This window comes from Brachycentrus maculatus, unplaced genomic scaffold (assembly GCF_059751285.1).
Source record: "Brachycentrus maculatus isolate JH-2025_06_01 unplaced genomic scaffold, ASM5975128v1 h1tg000261l, whole genome shotgun sequence".
NCBI lineage: Eukaryota > Metazoa > Arthropoda > Insecta > Trichoptera > Brachycentridae > Brachycentrus > Brachycentrus maculatus.
The window spans coordinates 1593811-1615755 of record NW_028281012.1 but is presented as its reverse complement, the minus strand read 5'-3'; the positions used below and the strand labels follow the sequence as shown (position 1 = coordinate 1615755).

Here is a 21945-nt window from a genome sequence, read left to right as displayed (position 1 = left end):
CAACTTGTTACACTGAAAAACAACTAGGACACCAGAAATTTCAGAATAGCAAGGGATTTTTATATTTAAGTATCAGATTTTCCACTATGCATGTTGAACATATGTGCTGTATTTTTCAGCTATGTAAATAAATACATTTGATTTGCCTGCATCGACTAATTATCAACCCTTTGCACTGAATGCCTGGTTCTTGCCCACGACGAGCCATGCACTAATTATGCGCTCTCACTACTATTTGTGAGAGTTAGATATGTTGTTATAGCGCGATACTTACTGCTCCTAATAAAACTTTTTAAAATGATCTTCAAATGCAAAGGGGTTGAGCATATAATTATTTGACAAATACAATTTGAAATGAAATGAATACAATTTGAAATGAAATGAAATTTTAGTTGGATGTTAATTTTTGGTAAAAAATTTATGAAATAAGAATTGTTGAAATAAAAGCATAATATGTAATTCATAGAAAACAAAAGTCCTTATTTCAACACACATAAATATAAACATAAATATATATATATATATATATATATATATATATATATATATATATATATATATATATATATATATATATATATATATATATATTAATTTCTAAATTGCAATACTTTACAGTTTCATACAAACTGTGCATATCATTTTTAAGATTATATTTCCATGCAATAAACATCTCTATGTGTAAATTTATAATAATTTTGTATATCATATCTACACTGTAAGCAATATCATGTCTTAAGTAAGCAATATCTTATAAATCACTTTTTTACAAATCAATGCAATCAAGATATGTTAAAAACCTTAATTGTGATTAAATTTACTCGCAATTACAATCCTTTCATATTTTAAAACCATTAATAAGGTTTTTTAATAAATTGATCAATTACTATTCATATTGGCTTATCACAAATAGCTGGGCAACTTTACAAGAGAGAGTAAAAACATAGTAATTTAATATTAAGCATTATCATATTATTTTTGACATCTAATCAAAGATGAAGAAGAATATGGAAGTTTGGGCATTTACGGGGCTGACGACCGTCATAGGCTGGTTTAAGTGATCACTTTACACACGTGTAACATTCACCAATTCTACCCATTATTGACAACCACACTACATCTTTGATGAGATGTCAAAAATAATATGAAAATAACACCTGTAATTGGAGATAATCCAGATTTTGTGAACAAGTATTTGGACACACTCAAAATGTTAAGCATTATCAGTGATGCGGAGAAATACTTTGCATTTATTTTAGGAAGATAGTATTGTTTAGTCATACATATTTTTATACGCGAAAAATCAAATTAAAAACATACGGCAATTTGCATATTGATAGAGCTGGCGATTCAGACTAGCATGTGCCACAAAACAAGAAAGCAATTTTCGACTTACGACTGATAAAATTATTAATGATAATTTATATATTTAAGATTTACCAATGTTATTTCCATTTTTCGATTGAATAAATTCCATTTGCATGTTAAATTAAAATGTTCTTAGTCTCTTCTGTACGATAAGCTCAGTTGGAGTCACTTCACAGATCAAGTGGACGATACGTAATAATATTTTAATATTTCTGTTTAAGGGGCATCGTATCCTAGTATTTCTGTAAACATAGTCTTTTACTCTAAACTTTACTTAAATATGGTATTATTTATCCAAAATAAATTATGTAAATTTACATTACATTGAAGAAAATTTCCTAAAAACTGGTATTTTTTAAGTTCAAATTTATTTATATTAATAATATGAATTACTTGAAATATTAAAGCAGTAGGTTTTTAATAGTTTACACACATATATATATATATATATATATATATATATATATATATATATATATATATATATATATATATATATATATATATATATATATATATATATATATATATATAATGTTTTGTAAAAAAGATAATGAAACCAATATTTTTTGGATGATTGCACAATCAAAATTATAGTTGTTGGATTTAATGAGTTTTTAATGTAGATGTCTTCGTAAATAGAGTTTATGGTAAAAAGATAAATGTATGAAAATACCACCAAATGTTACGACGCCCCAGAAGTGATTTACAAATTTATTTATTTTTGAAATTAATAAATGAATTTATATTTTATAATTGGTCAGTGCTATGTACATTGTATTTTATTATAAAATTTCTCATAAGCTACTTTATGTCAACTGATCTGCTGCTATATAATAGTATATAATAGTGCATACTAGAAGCAAAGGGGGTATCTATAAAAGCCACATTCCTTAGTATTTTAGATTTTCTTCACATATTTAGTGAATAAAACGTGAATCAGACATGGCAATAATTTATTATCCAATTTTTTCAAAAAACTTCAGTAACCCCTTCCTTGCTCGGTACAGTGGAATATTTTTAACCACATGATTATAATTTAGTTTAAACACATAATTATATTTATCAGCTTCTTTACCAAACTGCATCTAAATGAATTTCTATTTTTATAAAATAAAATTGTAATTAATTGATGAAATTTTATATATTTACAAGTTAATACAGACATAATATTGTTAAACAGTCAAAATCAATTATACAATGTAAAAAAAAACAGCAAATGATTTACTGCCAAATGAATTAAATAGATTTATAATACTTTCTGTATTATTTCAGATAGCGAACTTCATCATTTACAAATAAAATAGAAAATTATCTTTGTATACATGATTGAAATAAATTATAGCGTTTAGTAATGAGTTTTAATAACCTATATTCCTGACACTACAAGAACATAATTTTAACCCTTTGACTACCAGGACTTTATGGGTTACTATAGCAATAAATACCGTGATTTAAACATAAATAATTCAAATTTAAAATGTGGTAAAATCATTTCTTAATATTCTGTGCCATTATTGCAAAAAATCTCTTCTTAAATTTCATCTTTGGCGCAACGAAAATGTCTCATAGTTTGTTAACTAAATGTATGCAATGCCCACCTCCAACTTGGACAAATGTAATATTCTTCAAAAACAAAACACTAGAAATAAACATGGGCGTCTTGGGCGGCGGGAAACTGACGCCTTGTAAAAAAGGCATCTTCATGCTCTCGGGAGGCATGTGAAGTACATGGTCTACTAAATGGCCTTTTCTTGGCGGCAGTTGTGACCAAGAGTTGCTGCACTCAACACCTAATTTCCTGCTTTCTCAGAATGTCGAGAAAGTGAAGATGTCCATTCTGTTATATTAAATACGGTAGGTAACCTGCCAAAACTAACACAAATTTTATCCACTTTGTTCAGTTCGGTAGTGATTTTTATTATCCTGAATATGGTTCATTATTTGTATGTTAGTAGTCCTCTTGAATTACGCATAGAAAATGAATATAGTGTTTACCCAAGAACAGGAATAACCTAGATTTAATTTCTAATGTAGGTTTTGCTGCTGACAAATAAAATATTTCGCAGACTGCTCTGATACTGTTTATTATTGAAAACACATAAAGTGGACGCCATATATCCATTTGTATACTGCCATATATCCATTTAACTGTGACAACTACTGCGGCATTACGCTACTCAGCGTACCTGGGAAGGTGCTTGCCCACGTAATCTTGCAGAGAATCCGAGCCCCCATTATGCAGGTGCTCAGAGAAAACCAGGCAGGGTTTCTGCCTGTTAGGTCATGTGCGGATTAAATCCATAATATTCGGCACATTCTACAGCAGAGCCAGGAATTTAACAGTTCTTTGGCGATGGGTTTTGTAGACTATGAGAAAGCGTTTGATAGTCCGCACAGGCCTACAATCTGGAAAGTACTGGAAGTTTATGGGGTGCCTAGGAAATTAGTGGAGCTAATTAAGTCCCTTCACCTTAATACTGAATGCTGTATGAGAGTTGACGATGTTGTCACGGATCGGTTTGGGGTCTCTACGGTAGTCAGACAAGGCTGCGTCCTTGCGCCGTTTCTCTTTATCATCCTCATGGATTTCATTCTTCAAAAGTCATTATCATCTGACCGAGGTATAACCATCTCCCCCTCCTGGAAATTCCGGTTATAATTGATGACTCCGTTGAGGGTCTTCAATTAATCGTCGACAGGGTAAATAGGTACTGTACGCACATGGGGCTTACAATAAATGTTGCAAAAACCCATTTGCTGTGTAACAGCTCATGCCTAGATGCCCAACATCCCTTGATGTTGAGTAACCAGCGCATCGAAAAGGTCGAGAGTTTCAAGTACTTGGGAGTGTACACGACTGAAAATGACAGCCTTAAAAAGGAACTGGGAGTGTGATTAGGACTCGCAGGGTCCGCATTTAACAGTATGAAGGCTGTCTGGAGATCGGATTTGTACTCGGTGAAGACCAAATGCTGCCTATAAAATGGCTGCATTGCTCCTGTTCTCTTATACGGCTGTGAAACATGGCACCTTACAAGGGCTCACAGAGCAGCTGTGTACTAAGCTTTGAGAATAAGTGTCTGCGGAGAATTTTAGGCATGCGGTGGTTTGACTTTGTGAGAAATGAAGAGATAAGGCGTAGGACGCAGCAAATCTTGGTCACAACTGTCGTCAAGAACAGGCGATTCAGTTGGCTTGGCCATGTACTCCGCATGCTTCCTGAGAGCCTTAATCAAGCTTGCCTATTTTACAAGGCATCAGGTTCGCACCGCCCAGGACGACCACTGCTGACAATTCATTGGCAGTTCTCGTCAGAACTTTGGGACGCGGATCTGACTTGGGAGGATGTAAGGGAGTTGGCAGCCGACAGAAAAACCTGGAGACAGTTTGTGGACTCCATATACTCCACCTGGGGAGCGGATATGGTTTAATAATAATATATACTGCCATTTTTGTAAAATATTACCTCAAGGGTGCTTATAAAGACATGGATGATGATGATAATGTCAATCGGTCACAGGGTAGCTGGAGTCTGGGGAAGAAACAAAGAGCCATTACTTTTCGGTCTTCTTAAGCTGGGAAAATGGCCAACATGTTGACAGGATGCCTCCCTGTGCGATGGTCATGCCAGCGAGCAGTTTGTTGAGGTCCTCATCATTGCGGATGGTTGTCAACTGCAGATGGTGCTTCCTTAAAATAAGTCTATTCATATTAATCCATCCATACTTTAGGCAGCCATGTAAAAAAAATCACTTGCAGGAATAGAAAAAATCACAATCTCTAAGAATATTGCAGTGAACTGTGGAATTATAGATAATTTCTTTACAACATTTTGAGTGTGTCCAAATACTTGGTCACAAATCAGGATTATCTCCAATTATAGGAGTTATTTTTCATATTATTTTTGACATCTCATCAAAGATGAAGAAGAATATGGAAGTCTGGGCATTTACAGGGCTGAGGACCGTCATAGGCTGGTTTAGTAGTGTGGTTGTCAAAAATGGGTACAAATGGTGAATGTTACACATGTGTTAAGTGATCACTTAAACCAGCCTATGACGGTCGTCAGCCCCGTAAATGCCCAGACTTCCATATTCTTCTTCATCTTTGATAAGATAATTTCTTCTTATTTAATCTTTAGCCGCCCAGTGGTCCTTTACGGGACCGCGGATTTGCATCGTTCAATGCCCACCGGTCTCATACAGGATCAGTGATAGAGATGCGTTTTGTAATAGCGTTCATATTGAGGACGGAAACATTTCAGACAGCCCTCGTAAATCTGTGTAATCCAATAGGATTACACTGTACAAGGGCTGTCTGAAATGTTTCCGACCTCAACATGAAGATGGTAGAAGTTGTCAATAAAAACTGGAGAATGTGTTTGCGCATGCGTTGAAAGGCACTCACCAAAATTTCAGCCATTTTGGACGCACAGTTATTGTTTGACAGTCGTTTGAGTGAGTTGCCGTGAGCGTTTTTTTTTTAAATAGAAAAAATTGAGTATCGAGCAGTCATAAAATATTTGTTTTTGAAAGGCAACACGCCTACACAAATTAAAGACAAGTTGGATGCTGTATACGGGGACTCTGCTCCATCATTTACTACTGTAAATTTTGGGCAGCTGAAAGCTTTTGGCGCCGATTAATAACTGTAGATGAAACTTGGATACACCATGCTGCTCCAGAAACAAAAATACAGTCCAAACAGTGGACTGCGAAGGGGGAATCGGTCCCAAAAAGGCAAAAACTGTTCCTTCGGCTAGGAAAGTGATGGCGACTGTTTTCTGGATTAGTCACAGAGTTATTTTCATAGATTACCTAGAAAAAGCAAAAACTATTACAGGAGCATACTACGCATCATTACTCGATAAGTTGAATACAGAAGTTATGGAAAAACGGCCACATTTGCAAAAGAAAAAAAAAAGTTTCATCAAGACAATGCGCCTTCTCACACCTCAGCGGTTGCTATGGCAAATATTCACAAATTACGGTTTGAACTACTTGACCACCTCCTTACTCATCAGATCTAGCCCCGAGCGACTTTTGTTCCCTAAGCTAAAAATTTCACTCGGAGGACAGAGATTTTCATCGAATGAGGGGCCATCACCTTCGTTAATGAGTATTTTGCAGGGAAAGACGCCAACTACTATTTGGACAGGTTGAAGAGATGGAAGCATCACTGGGAGAAGTGTATATATGTAAAAGGTGATTATGTAGAAAAATAATAATAAATTTGAAAAAAAAGACTTGTATCATTGTTAGGTCGGAAACTTTTCTGACAACCCTCAATGACAATAATATTCAAAATATGAAGATTAGCTTATGTAGATAATGTCTTTCGAGATACCGATCCATCATTTTACTTTTGGTTCCGATAAACGTTTTAGTCGTGGTGTGTAATATTAGTGTTTATACCTGCATTACAAGGATGACTCCTGGGAGATGCGTTGGGTTTTATTAGGAGGACTGTAATAAAACAAAGCTGCTTTATTACGGCAAATTATAAAAAATCTTTTATTCTCATAATTCTTTTTATATTACCTAAATAGGATGACTAATTTTAAGATATAATTATTTTTATAATAGCTACGCATGGGTAGCAAGTCGCACTAATATTTTCATTAAAAATGCTTCGGCAGGGCGCTACCCTTATTGCACGCGCTGCATGAACTACTAAAGGTTAATGGACACATCTGTTGAATTGTGTTGGGAGTAATTATTAACACGTTTACTTGAATATAATTGAGCTTCTTGATACAATAAATAATTTTGTCAATTTATAGGTGCCTCAAACATCTATCATTCATCTTTATTGGAAAGATGGAAATCTGAGCATCCCAGGGATTACGATTCGGCGTTTAACTGGCCTAAGCGATCACTTTGTACGCTTGTGGAATATTCACCATTCTGCCCATTATTGAATCTCCATCTTGCATTAATTATTGAAACCTGTATATATGCAAGTCTCAGAACCTTCCACGTGTGGGTATGATTTTCATTATACATTTGGAAGTATGGCTGATTGTAGCACCACCAGTTGAAAACTTGGTGAAGTATTAGACTTCCATGTTCTTTCATATAAGGAGTCTTATATCGAGTTCAGACACCTATAAATTCACATCTCATCCGTAAGGTAAATAATCCAGTGTCTGATTTAATAAATAATATGATGACATTTTGTCAATCATCTCCAACCAGGATTACGCATAAGTTGAGCTACTTATATATTTCTGTAAGGATTTTTTTGGAGTAGGAGTAGGTAAATAAATATTCATTTTGTATTTTAGTAAAAGATAAATGTATATAACTTTATTAATCTAACCAGGTTATTTACGATTATAAAAGAATTTCCACCGAAGTATATAAATATTTTAATTAACAGGATATTAATCATACATATAATAAATTCCAATAAATAAAGTAATTACCAGATAAATAAAATAATATACACCCATGCGCATTGAAAAAATATATTGTCTCTTTTGTAAATATAAAATATAACTGTTTTCTTCAACACACTACAAGTACATGTGGGAACGTTCTCATATTATCCTGTCAAGGCTCTCAACAAATCTCCAACCTGTATAGATCTATTGTGACGGTACCCCAAGTTAGATCCCATACCCCAGACTGAGCCTGTCAGTGGGAAATGAAAATCTAACTTTTGGTTGACTGTAATTTGACAGCGATTATTTGACTTTACAGCATTTAGATTTCCTTATCCATATACATATCTTGTTGCGTTGTACAAATGTCCAAACATTCAGCAATGTTTTAATATCAATTTTTCTAAAATCAGTAAAACATTGCTTTAATAGTTTGGTTAAGGTTTAAATCTTTTTACGAAATTAAAAACTTATATTCCCAATCAATATCAAAGTATTTCGTGTTAACTCGTGTGTTAATGTTAACTCACAAAAATTGTTTTTTTTTGTTTTTTTTTTTGTTATTAATTCATTAAAAAGTCAGTTATAGCAGTAAGCTTACTGTTTATGCATGTAAAATAAAAACTTAAGACACAATATGTACATATGATCATCACCTACTCAGTGTGTTAATAAAATTTCAGCCGCTATTCTTTCAATGAGAGATTTTAATCAGAGCTAATATATTAGAAGTGCGTTATGGTTATTAAGATCATGGAAACATTTCCAACAAGTAGAATTTATTAATAGGTGTAAATCCTGAATTTCTGGACCCAGCATTGAAAAGGAAGGGGAATATACAAGTTTGTAAATGAATACCAATTATTATTTTCTTCCTCCCTTATAAACAATTATTATATTGCTAAATGACTTTAGAGGTCAACCACTGCAAGTATACCGTAATTGTTTATCAATAAGTTAATGTTTGCAATGTAAAAAGTAAAATTACAAATCAAAGACAATAATTAAATTATATTAGGAATTACCACATGGTTCTTTAGATAATGAAAAATATTTATAAAGCGTTTATTTTTATGGAATTTTATGGCACATGGTGTATAAAATACAATATATTACAAAAAAAAATTGTATGTTTATGTAGTTCTTATTTTTTCATTCCCATAACTTTTTTCTTCTTAATACTAAAAAGGCCCATTTTTCAGTGTAGTAAGCCATCACATTTGATTTCCAAATGCATATAGATAAATTATTCATCATTGTAAAACACCTTTGAAATACAAGAATGTACTTAAATGTTTTTAAAAATTATTGTATATGGTATTTGTTTTTTTTTACACATCTGTCTGTGATAACAATAAAAAAAACTTGAATTAGTAGATTTAAAATGAATGCCAATTAAACAATGATAAAATGGGCCAAAAAAGTGGAAATACCTCATTACTTATTGTAATTTAGTCTTAGATTATATACATTACTTTTAGAAATAACAATGTTTAATACTTGATCTAAAAACTGTTCCTTACAAAAGCCAAAAGGCGTCACTTTTCACAAAGGATATAATACTCGGGCATGGAGACAAGGTCGGCTGAATATTGTCCTTCGATGTATACAAAGTTTATATTATTATGCGAATATTGCCCTTCAGTATATTATGCAGATTGATCACTGCTGCTGTTCAACTAAGTGAAATCACGTGACAGGTCATCGTGTTCTCAAATTGACATTAATATAAGGTGACCAGTTTCTTTCAAACTTTGCATGTGACCGGTTTATCTACCATAATTCTGTATTTTGTTCAATTTATAGGTGTAAATTGAAAAAGCGAATCGCCAATAAGCGATGTCACTGTGTGTACTTATTACACATACTCATAACTTAGCATGAGCCGAGTTGCAAATTGATGCACACTTCAAATGATTGGTATTTATAAACACCAATGTAATTGGAGTAAATGTCAAATAATGCAAGAGGCACTTAATTCATTTACGAAAAATCAAATTTATAAAGCGTAAAAATTGTGTTTATAATTGATTGTATCATTAAATTTACTAAATTGAACAATGCATGGATGGATAATGGTGACGAGTCCATTTAATTATTGCCACATATTATATATAAATCTAGATACTAGCATGTCAATTTTTTTTAAATTTCTATAAATGGTAGAAACAGAAAGAGGGATCTATATTATATTCATTACAATTATATGTAACTTATTTACCATTGATTTTCTTTAAAAATTTCTCAAACTTTCTAAGATTTATGATTTTGATGTACCTAATCTAGAACAACTTGACAAAGAGAAATTCAGTCGATATTTTTTTCTGATGTAGTTTAATACTTTTTAAATCATCACTATATTCTTAATATTATTCAGAAAAATACAACTGAAGTTTTCTTATGATGTTGATTATTTTTGCAGTGTTGTAAAACACTGAGATGGAACATATTACTACAATTAAGAATAGTCCGTACCAAAAATATACATACTACAGTTCGCAGCATTCTTACAAGCAATTAAAAAATAAATGAGTTGTTTAGGATAAAAGCAAAACATACATATGAACCCCATTGGTGGGTAATATTGTTATTGCTGGATTAGATAATATACCTAAATTACAAACATTATAAAATTACAACTTTAGTTAAAGAATTGGAAGCAAAAATAGTTCAATATTTCGTATCAATTAAAAACCAGACAACTGACTTGCCCTATTGAACTCTATACTATTACATAAAATAAAATAAGTTGTTCATTTCTGGAATGAATCCTTCGAGCCCTCGTACGCGCTATTGCGCACATAAGTCGCAAAATACAATTTTACACTTATCTTGTACGGTACATTTGTACTGAGTAGCCCAAGTTAGTTGGAACTTAAGATATGAAAACTCAATATTGTCCATTTATGGTTAATAGTATACATTGCGGGGGTGGAAATGAATTAAGGAATAAACAAACATTCAAATGTTTACAACACATCTCCTTACACATTGGAATGAATTTTAAAATAATCATATTAAAGTACTGAAATAAATTAGATATATGTCTAATCCTCTTGTACAGGGCTTTCCATAAATTTTTATATACACGAATTACATTATTTACCTAACATGTTCCAAATAAAGTTTATTTATGTTTGTTCAAAATCAGTCCCATTTAAATTACATATAAAAAAATTTACACACCGTGTTCCAAACCCATACCAAATTATTTTTACCAAATATTTCTGAGGATGTATAACAAATAATTTTTTATATTTATAAGAAACGTTTTTCTTCTTTTCTTAGTGTACTTATGCGCTAGCCATAATTTTACTCAGGAAGTACTCCGGAATGTAAAGGCTCGGATAAGTTCGCTATAATTCGGCAAAAATCCGAGTGAGTAGGTTGCTAATGTACAAAGTGCAGCCTTTTATGATTTACGAATAGAAGATTGATAAATGTCCATAAATTATATCTTTTTCAATGAATAAAAATTATTAGTAAAGTGACACAATTTCCACAAGCCTTGTAAGCTATAGTAAGGTTATCTCAACATTTTCACATTATTTTTCTTAAAATACATATTAATATATATTTTTAAAAATAATGTGAAAATGTTGAGATAACCTTAGAGTTCACAAAAAAAATATTTCCGAAATTATCATTATTCTATGAAAAAGGAGGAATTGTAAATGAAGTTTTGCTACGAACTTACTAGGATTTTTTTCAACTCATATCCTCACAAATGCTTGGATTACTCAATGCGGACCTGAAACACAATTTGTATACTGCATACTTTTTACTTGATATTCAGGAACCAATCAATTGCGTAAACAGAGAAGTTGTACATGCACAATGACCTATCCAATATTTTAAAACACACTTAGTCTTTTATAATTAAATAGTTTTGTGATAATATTAGATCCTTGAGAAAATACACAAAAACAATTTACAATACTTGGTTGCGTTTCTACTTATTTGTGAGTTACGGCTTAAACGTTTATACAATACATAATCACATGGAAAATTATAAGTTTATATATATATGGGGCTGGTTACTTACCATATCGCTCACTCCTTTTAACAACGTCATATATAAAAAATTGACGATTTTCAGTTGTGCATGTTTTCGGAATGCCCATAAAATGTACTATATTCCAGCAAAAGCGGCATATTTTTAACTTAATATTTACCCGCTACAGGGCAGAATTTGACAGATATTTGTTTTTGCATTTTGATGAGAAGGTATTGTTTAATAATTTTTTTAAATATACTAAATATTTTTCGAATAGAGAAAAAACCTTCAGGTTTTACCTTAAAAGATCTGTAGCACAGTAAAAAATTCAATAAGTGGCTTGAACTTTATTTTTAATATATTTTATTATATTTTTAAACTTTAAAAACGATCTCCTGAAAAATCAAGTTTTTTGATTTATGACGTTGAAAATAGTGAGCGATATGTGGATTGAAATGAGCCGTTCGCGAATGACCGGATCTTACTGATCTGCACGAGATAACTGACTGAGAGATATCAGTTAACTCTTGTTCACAAATGGAGATGCTCCGAGAACCACCGTTTAATTGGCTGCTGAGCAATGCCTCTGCCAATTATTGAGGATTTATGAATCTATCTTGGATTAGCTCACTGACTCACCTGTTAATACAAATACCTACTCAACAAATGCCACTCTATTGAAGAATTTATGTTCACTAAATCAGTGGTATTTGCTAAGATTTTTTTTAATGGATAGTATTCACCATAAATCGAGTCACAAATCAGTTAAATCAAATGTTTTGTGAATATTTTAAGAGATGTAAAATTTCTTTACGGTAAAAGACTCAAAATTCAACTTTGCATACAAATAATATCTTATCTGTTTATGACTTTAAAATATCATTTTATGCTAAAAGATATTGCATAAATTAATTTCTACGATAAAAAATTCAAGTTTATCTTAGCACAATTTTGAAGGCTAAAAATGGGTTTAACATTTAAAAAGAGTTGATTGACAGGCTCTAAGGTATGTGGGTTGATTGCACTGTTATATAAGAACTAGTTGAATGCATCATGTACAATGTGCACCATCAAAAGGTTGTAATTTTAGACAAAAATACAACAAATGAAAAATTGCATATTCCTCACATTCAACATTCAGAGGATATTTTTCTTGTTGATTAATCAAAATTTCAAATTTTGATGAAGCCATGAAGGACGGCAATATAGTTAATACAAATCGGCGATGTCAAGACAAGGAATAAGTATGCAATCAGTTAACTAAACCATTAGACACCCAAAGATTTCATTACTTTTCTTTGAATAAGACAAAACTCATTTGATCGCGTATTTTGTATAAGTTTGGAAAGGACCAAAGGAGTTTTTAATCTTAGAAATTTAGTTTGTAAAATTATTAATATTAAATGCAATAGTACAATACGATACTAATTGTGCATTCTTGGTGAAATTTAGAATTACAAACTTCTAAATTGATATTATATTAACTTCTAAATTGATAGAATATTTTTAATCATCAAATGATATAATTCAAATCTTTTTTTGATTGTTTTTTAATTCATAGAATTTTATTGCTTTATGTCAATAAGCCTTTATAGACCTATGTTAAATTTGTATCTAAAGGGCATGTCCCGGAAGACGGGAATTAAAATGACACATCACACTTAGGATATGGTACTTGCGGAAGTAATATCCTTCTGTGAATGAAACAGCGAGGCACAGAATTGTAGTATTACAAAAATAGTTAGCAAATAAGAAGGTATTGCCAGAGCGTGGCAGCCAAGAAGTAGGAGGTTTCCAGCAAGAAGAATGCAGAGGGAGGTGCCTACAGCAACACGCACCGCCTGCGCTTCACGGGTTCTGGAGGCTCGAGTGCCGCCAGGATTGCCTCGTCAAACACATTCTTCAACCCTTTCTACCGAAAAAAAACAACACAACACCCATTAGTTAATACTCTCTCCACCTCACAAAGCCCAAATGTCAAACCTTAATACTATATCGCTAACTCCTTTCAAGAACGTCATAAATCAAAAATTTTCAGTTGTGCATGTTTTCGGAATGCCCAGAAAATGTACTATATCCCAGCAAGAGAGGCATATTTTCAATTAAATATTTACCCGCTACAGGGCAGAAAATGTTGTTTTTACATTTTGAAGAAAAGGTATTGTTTAATTATTTTTTTAAATATACTAAATATTTTTAAATGGAGAAAAAACCTTCAGGTTTTACCTAAAAAGATCTATTGCACGGTAAAAAGTTCAATAAGTGGCTTGATATTTTTAATACATTGTGTTATATTTCTTAACTTTAAAAACGTTCTCCTGAAAAATCTAGTTTTTTGATTTATGACGTTCTTGAAAGGAGTGAGCGATATGGGAGAATAAAAATAATAAACAGAATCAAAAATCTTAAGACAAACGGTAGTTTTTATTGAAATTTTATAATAAAACTACAACTATAAATTGTATTTTATTTTTCATTTAAAGTCACTTTTTTTTTACTAAAAAGTTACATTGAATGGAAAAAAGAAAGTTAGTGGAAAAAACTATACGGTTGTTTTATTATATAAAATGCAGTTCTGCCGAGAAATGTCAGCACAAAATTGAAATCTCATAAGGAAATATGTTAATAAATATGAAAAATATTAGGAATAAAATTTCGCTAGAACAGAGCCGGTCCGTTGCAGATTCAAAACGTATAATTCACCTAATCCCCCATCACAAACCTTATGGGGAATGAGAGAAAAATAATCTTAAAAAATTTTAATTTTATAAATTTGTTGAGAATAAAAAAATCCTTTTCTATGTAGCCTATATTACAATTTCTCCCGAGGGAATATCCTGTCGAGGTCAATAGTTACAAGTAGATGTTTGCAAAATTCTCCACTATAAATATTTTTACAAATTTGCATTGAAACAAATTATATCATACCTGTGTTAATGCAGAGCATTCAACATACTTCACAGCCTTTAGTTCCTTAGCTAATTTTTCTCCTTGTTCTAATGACACTGGCTTCTGTTTATTTTTTGCTAACTTTTCCATAGTGACTGCGTCTTCACGGAGATCTATTTGTGTACCGACAAGAAGGAATGGCGTTTTCTGACAGTGATGCGTTATTTCTGGTACCCACTGCAAAAATCACATAATATTGTAAAGACAAGTTTCATTTGCAAATTTGTCTGGTTTGCCAACACGCAGATGGAGCTCTTCATCAAAATGTCATTTTCACATATCGACACAAATTATGAAGTCAACATCAATATTTCATTTATAATTTATTTGTGTACAAGTATAATATTTGTTAAACTGTCAGGTAATTTTAAACACATATATTTCAGTAATAACATTTGAAGCTGTAAGTAGAAAAATAGACGAGAGAGTCCATTATAAAAGTGAACATTAACTAGTTCAATAATATTTTCTTTGGCAATATTTACCTTTTCTTTAACATTTTCAAATGAACTTGGATGAACTACTGAAAAGCACACAAGAAAAACATCTGTCTGCGGGTAACTCAATGGTCTAAGTCTGTCATAATCCTCCTGACCTGTGAAAATAAAATATAAATACATGTAGCAAAAGTAATAAATTAACACTGATGCTTACAATCAGATAGTAAATTGTAAAAATATCTTTCCATTCTAGTGTTAAATGTAGGTAATGTGCTATCACCACTGTATTTAAAAGACCCGATCTAATCTGCTTTTATATTTGTAAGTCAGTATGTAATATAATATAATATAATAGTAGTGATGGCGTAAATGTATAATGATCGTATATGCCCCGGGGATAGATGGCACCACAGATGTGTAAACAATGTTTACCTGCAGACGATCTACTAGTATCAATCCTGATCTTCCTGGCAGAAACAAATTTCATCGTTTTAATGTATTTCTTGCATCTAAATATAATAACCTGATTTCTCTTGTAACATTGTATGCTGATTGATTAATAACACACTTTCTTTTAAATACATTAATAAAACCAATTTATTTTGATATTAAAAAACAACTGGAACAAGTCTGGAAAATTATTTTTTCAAGGAATTTCAAATGAAATTTTTGTTTTTATTTTGCCAAAACCGGTTAGGTCAAACACAAAATACAAAAGTCCGCTTCTTGTAATCAACTTAGTTCAGATGGAATGAAAAATTAACTTTTTATACAAGCTCCTATAATGTATTTTTCTATGCCAATATTGTCTAGAAATATTTCAACCCTAGAAAAAATAGGAAACATTTGTCAAAGTGGACTTAGCACAAGCCTGATATAATATCACTTTATGACCCCTTCATAATTATCAGTTAACCGGATTGAATTCATATCTTTATTGAATTCCACTATTATCATTTCCTGAAAACACTTTCACATTTTATTTAAAATATTGTTAAAATGTAATCCACTCACCAGCTGTATCAAAAAGTCCCAATGTATAGGGCTCTCCTCCAATCATCACGGTTACCGCATAATTGTCAAATACAGTTGGGACATACTCGGAAGGGAATTTGTTGGTAGTGTAACTTATCAGAAGGCACGTTTTACCAACAGCACCATCACCAACCACCACGCATTTGATTGTCTGCATCTTGCTTCACCTTATTAATTAGTCTTCAAAACCGAATTATATCAATCTTATTAAGATTGTTTTAATCTTTGCGGGAAAAGATTTCTTTGCTTCTGAATAAATACAGTTATTGTCAATTCTTTATACTTGTGTCTCGATTTTTAGACGTTGCCCATGCGATCCTTTATATTCTTTCTATATGCAGAGTGTTTGATGAGAACATAATTATGTAAAATGACTTGCTGAAACAAAGAGAAAATATAACTGACGATAGTTATCTTTTTAGGAATTACTTATGGTGTTTTTATTACGTTAACACGGGCCACTGAAAAAATGAAAAACAACGCATCCAATATTCAACTGATAGAAACAATCCAAATGTTGCGCATTCACTTTGGCCATTTAACCCATTCGCTGGTACGGACATAATACTACCACAAACTCAAAAACAAGTATTCAACATATGGTATATTCTCACTCTCCCGACTGTTGTAACTTACACTCATTTGAAGAGTTCCAAAAGTGCTTCTAAGAAAAGAACGGACTGGATAAATGCAAATTTATGAAAATGTTTTAAATGGGGCAAATAATATTTGAAGACTAATTTTATATATATATATATATATATATATATATATATATATATATATATATATATATATATATATATATATATATATATATATATATATATATATGTATATATATATAAAATTATACATATTATAATTTCACTCTGAATTGCTACCAGAAGGGACTAATAAATTATTAGGATTAGAAGAAGTAATAATGGGTTCTATGTTTTCATTTTTAAATTTGTAGCGAGTATCTCGTACATCTGTATTTTTTCAACAAATTTTTTTTTTTGTAAAACTTTGCATGAACTTAATTTAAAAAACCCAATGACAAACTGTGTGAATCGCAGTTAATGGGGGCTTAATAATTTATGAATGCATTGCATCATTATAAATTAATAAAACCATCAGCAACAATTCGGGATTAGGGTATATCATAGGTAAATATTTTGTAGTACATAATTTGCTAGAAAATACAAATTGACAGTTAACAGTCAAATTATCTTAACTAAAATTTTGATAGATATGAAAATTTTCTACCAATCCGTTACATTCATAGGCAAGATAAAACTTGCGTTATTTGGGTAAAATTACTTTGGATAATGAAATATGTTATATAAGATATTTTGACTGTCACCCGTTATTTAAAAACGCATTTCTCCTATAGTTTGGATTATAATTCTACTATTTACGCAAAGCAAATATATAATATTACAAATACGCTACAATAAAATACAATTATACATTAAATACATGAGTTTCAAAGTAAAAAAATACAATTAGAAATTAATTAATCTTCTAAGATTAAAACTCAGTATAAAAATATTAGTAACCATTTGAAAAAAATTCTAATGGGATATGTGGATATAATATGGATGTTATTATAAAAGAAATAGTAAACAAAAAAAAAAATATGTCTTCTTCAAAACCATTATCCGCACCCGATGGTGTATAAGGCACTGCATTATATAAACGCAGTGTTATCTTGATCGTTAACACATGAAGAAAAGGTGATTAGCCCTCTGCTTCAAGTACCAGTCCAGGGTAATATGAAATAACCCGAGACCTCCAGTACGATAGCCAAACGTGCTGACCATTACACTACGGGGCGGACATAATGTATAGATAATAGTTAAATTCTAATGTAAATATCCAAGTTCATGTCGTTAAAATCAGAATAATATTCCATAAAATATAATTTATTTATTTAAAGGTACACTCAAAGGACGTCTAGACTCGGTGAGGGTTAAGTCGCGTAGAAACGTCACAAATATAAATAACTTATTGTAAGACATTCAAATCAGACAAAATCTTGTATTAAATCCATTGCAATTCTGAATAAATTAAAATCCGCCTTGCGCCGGCACGTATTACACGTATTTAGTATTTGCATTAAAACATATTTTAGACAACGTCAACCATACCCAACGTAAATATCAGGTAAAAATACTTAATACTGTTTTTAGTATTAAAGGCCACGCAAAACTATTAAATAAAAGAATATATAGCTCGTGAAGCCAAGTAATTAGCAATACGGCCTCCATCTTGTCGGTGAAATACTTCTGACAAAACATACATATTGACATTATTTAATTACTATTAAGCGGATACGCATTTAATAATTATATGAAAACAGTAAAAAAAATACCTCAAACTGTTTCAATCTGCATTACACTTCCGTATATTTTATATAATATCAACGGTTCATAAACACGTCAGACTGGGACGCATGGGCAGGGCACGTTAAAATGTTGCTCGCATTGAAAACTATGCAAATAAGTACTACGGAATCCGACATAGGCGATCGAACTAAAAAACCGAATTAAATTACTACCTCTAATTTATTTCGGTAAAAAGTCGTTACTCAATTCGATCATTCAAAGCTAATCTTACCAATCAGTTAAAAATTTTATTACATATTGCGTATTATTAGCTCCTAATATCCTTGATACTTGACGTAAAAAAAACTTAAGCTGGAAAGAAGTATTACACCGAGAAAAAGCAACGAACACCATCCCATCGAGTAACCCAAAATGTAACAATTATCCGTTAGTCACAATGTGGATGGTTGCTAGTAAAATAAAATTGGGTACAAAGTAGACCTTTGCTTTCCTAACACATTCGTTATAGATGCACATGCTATATTTTAAATAAAGTAAATTCGACCACGCTAAACTGTCGCGTCGTAGTCGCTTTTATTTTTCAAAACGGACTGCCGGACGGTAAAATTCCGTGTTGTGCACAAGCGGCTGTATTCTACAGGTTATCTTACCCGGAGCACTCAACTCTCCATTCACTTCAACAACACAAAACCTATCTGTTGAGTTGCTATGTACACTAAGCCGACAGAGAGCTTGGATCTCATGTGTGTCAGAATATTTGATTTGCGCAGGCTTATTTATTATGAGCGCATGCTCATAATAAATAAAACTAAACTAGCACGCTTATTTCGAGCAAGTGTATACAGGCTAGAGAACATGCTCATTTTGATCAAGCCTATGATTAGCATGTGTATTTGTACCTTTAGTAATATTCAAGTACGTACTTAATCTATGCCCGCTCCCTGTGAATAGCAAATGGAGTCCACAAACTGCTTCTGAGCTATTATGTCGGCTGCCAGCTCTTTTGCATCTTCCCAAGTTAGGCCCGCATATTGAAGGTCAGGCGTGTACCTGATGACTTATAAGAGGCAAGCTTGATTAAGGCTCTCAAGAGACATGTGAAGTACATGATCTAGCCAGCTGGATCGCTCTTTCTTGGCGACAGATGTGACCATGGGTTGCTGTGTCCTATGCCTTAATTCTTCGTTGCCCAGCGAGTCAAACAACGGCATGCCTAAAATTATTTGTAGACATCTATAAGTGTATTCTACAAGCTATACCTTGGATACTAGCAGTTGTATACCCGATTATACTCGGGTATACAACTGCTCTGGGACCTTGTAAAGTGCCATGTTTCACTATCGTATCTCTTCTTCTTCTTTGTCAGTCGTTTCTCCACTGACTGCTGGATGTAAACCTCATCTATTTTTTTTCCAGACTTCTCTTGTTTGTTCCTTCTCTTCTCTTCACAACAGTATAAGAGAACAGAAGTACATAATGCAGGCAGTTTATAGGTGACATTTGATCTTCACCGAATACAAATCCATTCTTCAGACAGCTTTCATATAGCTTTCTGCAAGTACCTAGTTCTTTTTGAAAGCTATTATTTTCTGTTATGTAGACGTTAATAAATATTAAATACACTAAATTCAAAGCATTTTCCCTGTTTTTTGAAAATAACATTTTCGTCGGCAGTTCTGGTCTGAACTACGGGACGTGACCCCCGACTTGGGAGGATGTAAAGGAGCTGACAGAAGAGCCTTCAGGCAGTTTTTAAAATCTATATGCACGGCGTACAAAGCGGATATGAATTAAATGATATTCTTCTAGTTCAAAATTTGCAATATTTTTATTAGGTTCTAACTATCCCATGGTACTCAGATAAGACCATAATACTTTTAGGGTGTGTGCGTGACTTATAACTTTATAATATTGAGATACAATATTCGTGTTACAGACACCTACCAAAGTTTTGTGCTGTGTACCTACCTATTCCTTTGAAAATAGTTGGCAACGAATTATTGCTGAATGAGTGATATTTTGAAATTTTTTATCATGATATAATAATTTCACTGACACGTGCGATAAATATTTATAGCTTCACAAATACCATACTATTATTTGGTGCTGTGTACCTGCCCATTTCTACTTATCAACTTTGTTTTCAAAAAACATCATTCTTATTTCGATTTTTCTTACACGTTTTATTTATTTAGAAAAAAGGATGGCTATCTACTATGTGTACATAGATAGTCCGTACAGGCCTTTACTTTGGAAAGAGTTGGAAGCTTATGGGGTGCCTTCGAATCTAGTGGAGCTTATTAAGCCCCTTCATCTCAACAGCGAATGCCGTACGAGAGTTGAAGATGTTGTCACACATTGGTTCGGGGTCTCTATAGGAGTCAGACAAGGCTGCGCCCTTTGCGCCATTTCTCTTCGTTATTATCACCCAACAGAAAAATAACCATCTGCTCCTCTCGAAAACTATGCGACCAGATGATGCTGTTGTAATCGATGACTTCTTCGAGTATCTTCAATTAATTATTAATAGGGTTAGTAGGTACTCCACAATTCGTGCCAAGAAGTAGTCTAGCAACCCTTGACGTTGAGTAACCAGCTTATCGGAAGTATTTGGGAGTGTACATAATGAAAATGGCAGCATTAAAAAAGAACTGGGAGTACGTTTAGGGCTTGCAAGCGCCGCATTTCACAGTATGAAGGCTGTCGTGAAATTGGATTTATACTGAAGAATGAAGACCAAATGCCGTCTATACAATGCCTACATCATTCCTATTCTTTTATACGACTATGAGACATGGCGCAACACGGGCCCAGAGCAGCCGTCTTGAGTTCTTTAGAATTTCGCGGTTTGCCTTCTTAAGGATCGAGGAATAATGGTCATTACTGTCCCCAAGAACAGGCGATTCAGTACCTAGATCATGTACTTCGCATGTCAACCGAGAGCTTCAATCAGGCTTACCTCCTTTACTCTTGTATGCCTTCATCTTCCCGCCACCCAGGACATCCACTGCGGATGCAAGGAGGCTGGCAGTCGACAGAACAGCTTGGTGACAGTTTATGAATTCCATATGCTCCACAAAGACAGCGGATATGGTTAAGTAGTCGTAGTATCTATGTATTTACACGATATCTGCATACATATCGCTCACTAATTTCAAGAACGTCATAAATCAAAAAACTTGATTTTTCAGGAGAACGTTTTTAAAGTTCAAACATAAAATACAATGATTTAAAAATAAATATCAAGCCACTTATTTAACTTTTTACTGTGCAACAGATCTTTTTAGGTAAAACCTGAATATTTTTTCTCCATTTGAAAAATATTTAGTAAATTTAAAAAAATAATTAAACAATGCCTTTTCTTCAAAATGCAAAAATAACACTTTCTGCCCTGTAGCAGGTAAATATTAAGTTAAAAATATGCCTCTTTTGCTG

General features: G+C 32.4%; 1 protein-coding gene across 1 annotated transcript; it reads right to left on the bottom strand.

Annotated features, from left to right (window-relative positions):
• Window positions 1-12114: 12114 nt before the first annotated feature.
• Window positions 12115-18633, bottom strand: LOC148305823 (cdc42 homolog). Its single transcript, XM_088266006.1, has 5 exons — window positions 18537-18633; window positions 16157-16555; window positions 15188-15297; window positions 14682-14879; window positions 12115-13665 (listed from the first exon to the last, which is right to left on the bottom strand). The coding sequence occupies exons 2-5, from the start codon at window positions 16332-16334 to the stop codon at window positions 13576-13578; spliced, it is 576 nt and encodes a 191-aa protein (XP_088122132.1). The 5' UTR covers window positions 16335-16555; window positions 18537-18633; the 3' UTR covers window positions 12115-13575.
• Window positions 18634-21945: the final 3312 nt, after the last annotated feature.

Excerpts from the sequence above, each read along its gene's own strand:
- LOC148305823 (XM_088266006.1), bottom strand. The coding sequence starts at position 16,334 with ATGCAGACAATCAAATGCGTGGTGGTTGGTGATGGTGCTGTTGGTAAA. Across the intron at positions 15,298-16,156 it reads GGGACTTTTTGATACAGCTG|GTCAGGAGGATTATGACAGA; the intron begins GTGAGTGGATTA and ends TTATTTTCACAG. Across the intron at positions 13,666-14,681 it reads AATGCTCTGCATTAACACAG|AAAGGGTTGAAGAATGTGTT; the intron begins GTATGATATAAT and ends TTTTTTCGGTAG.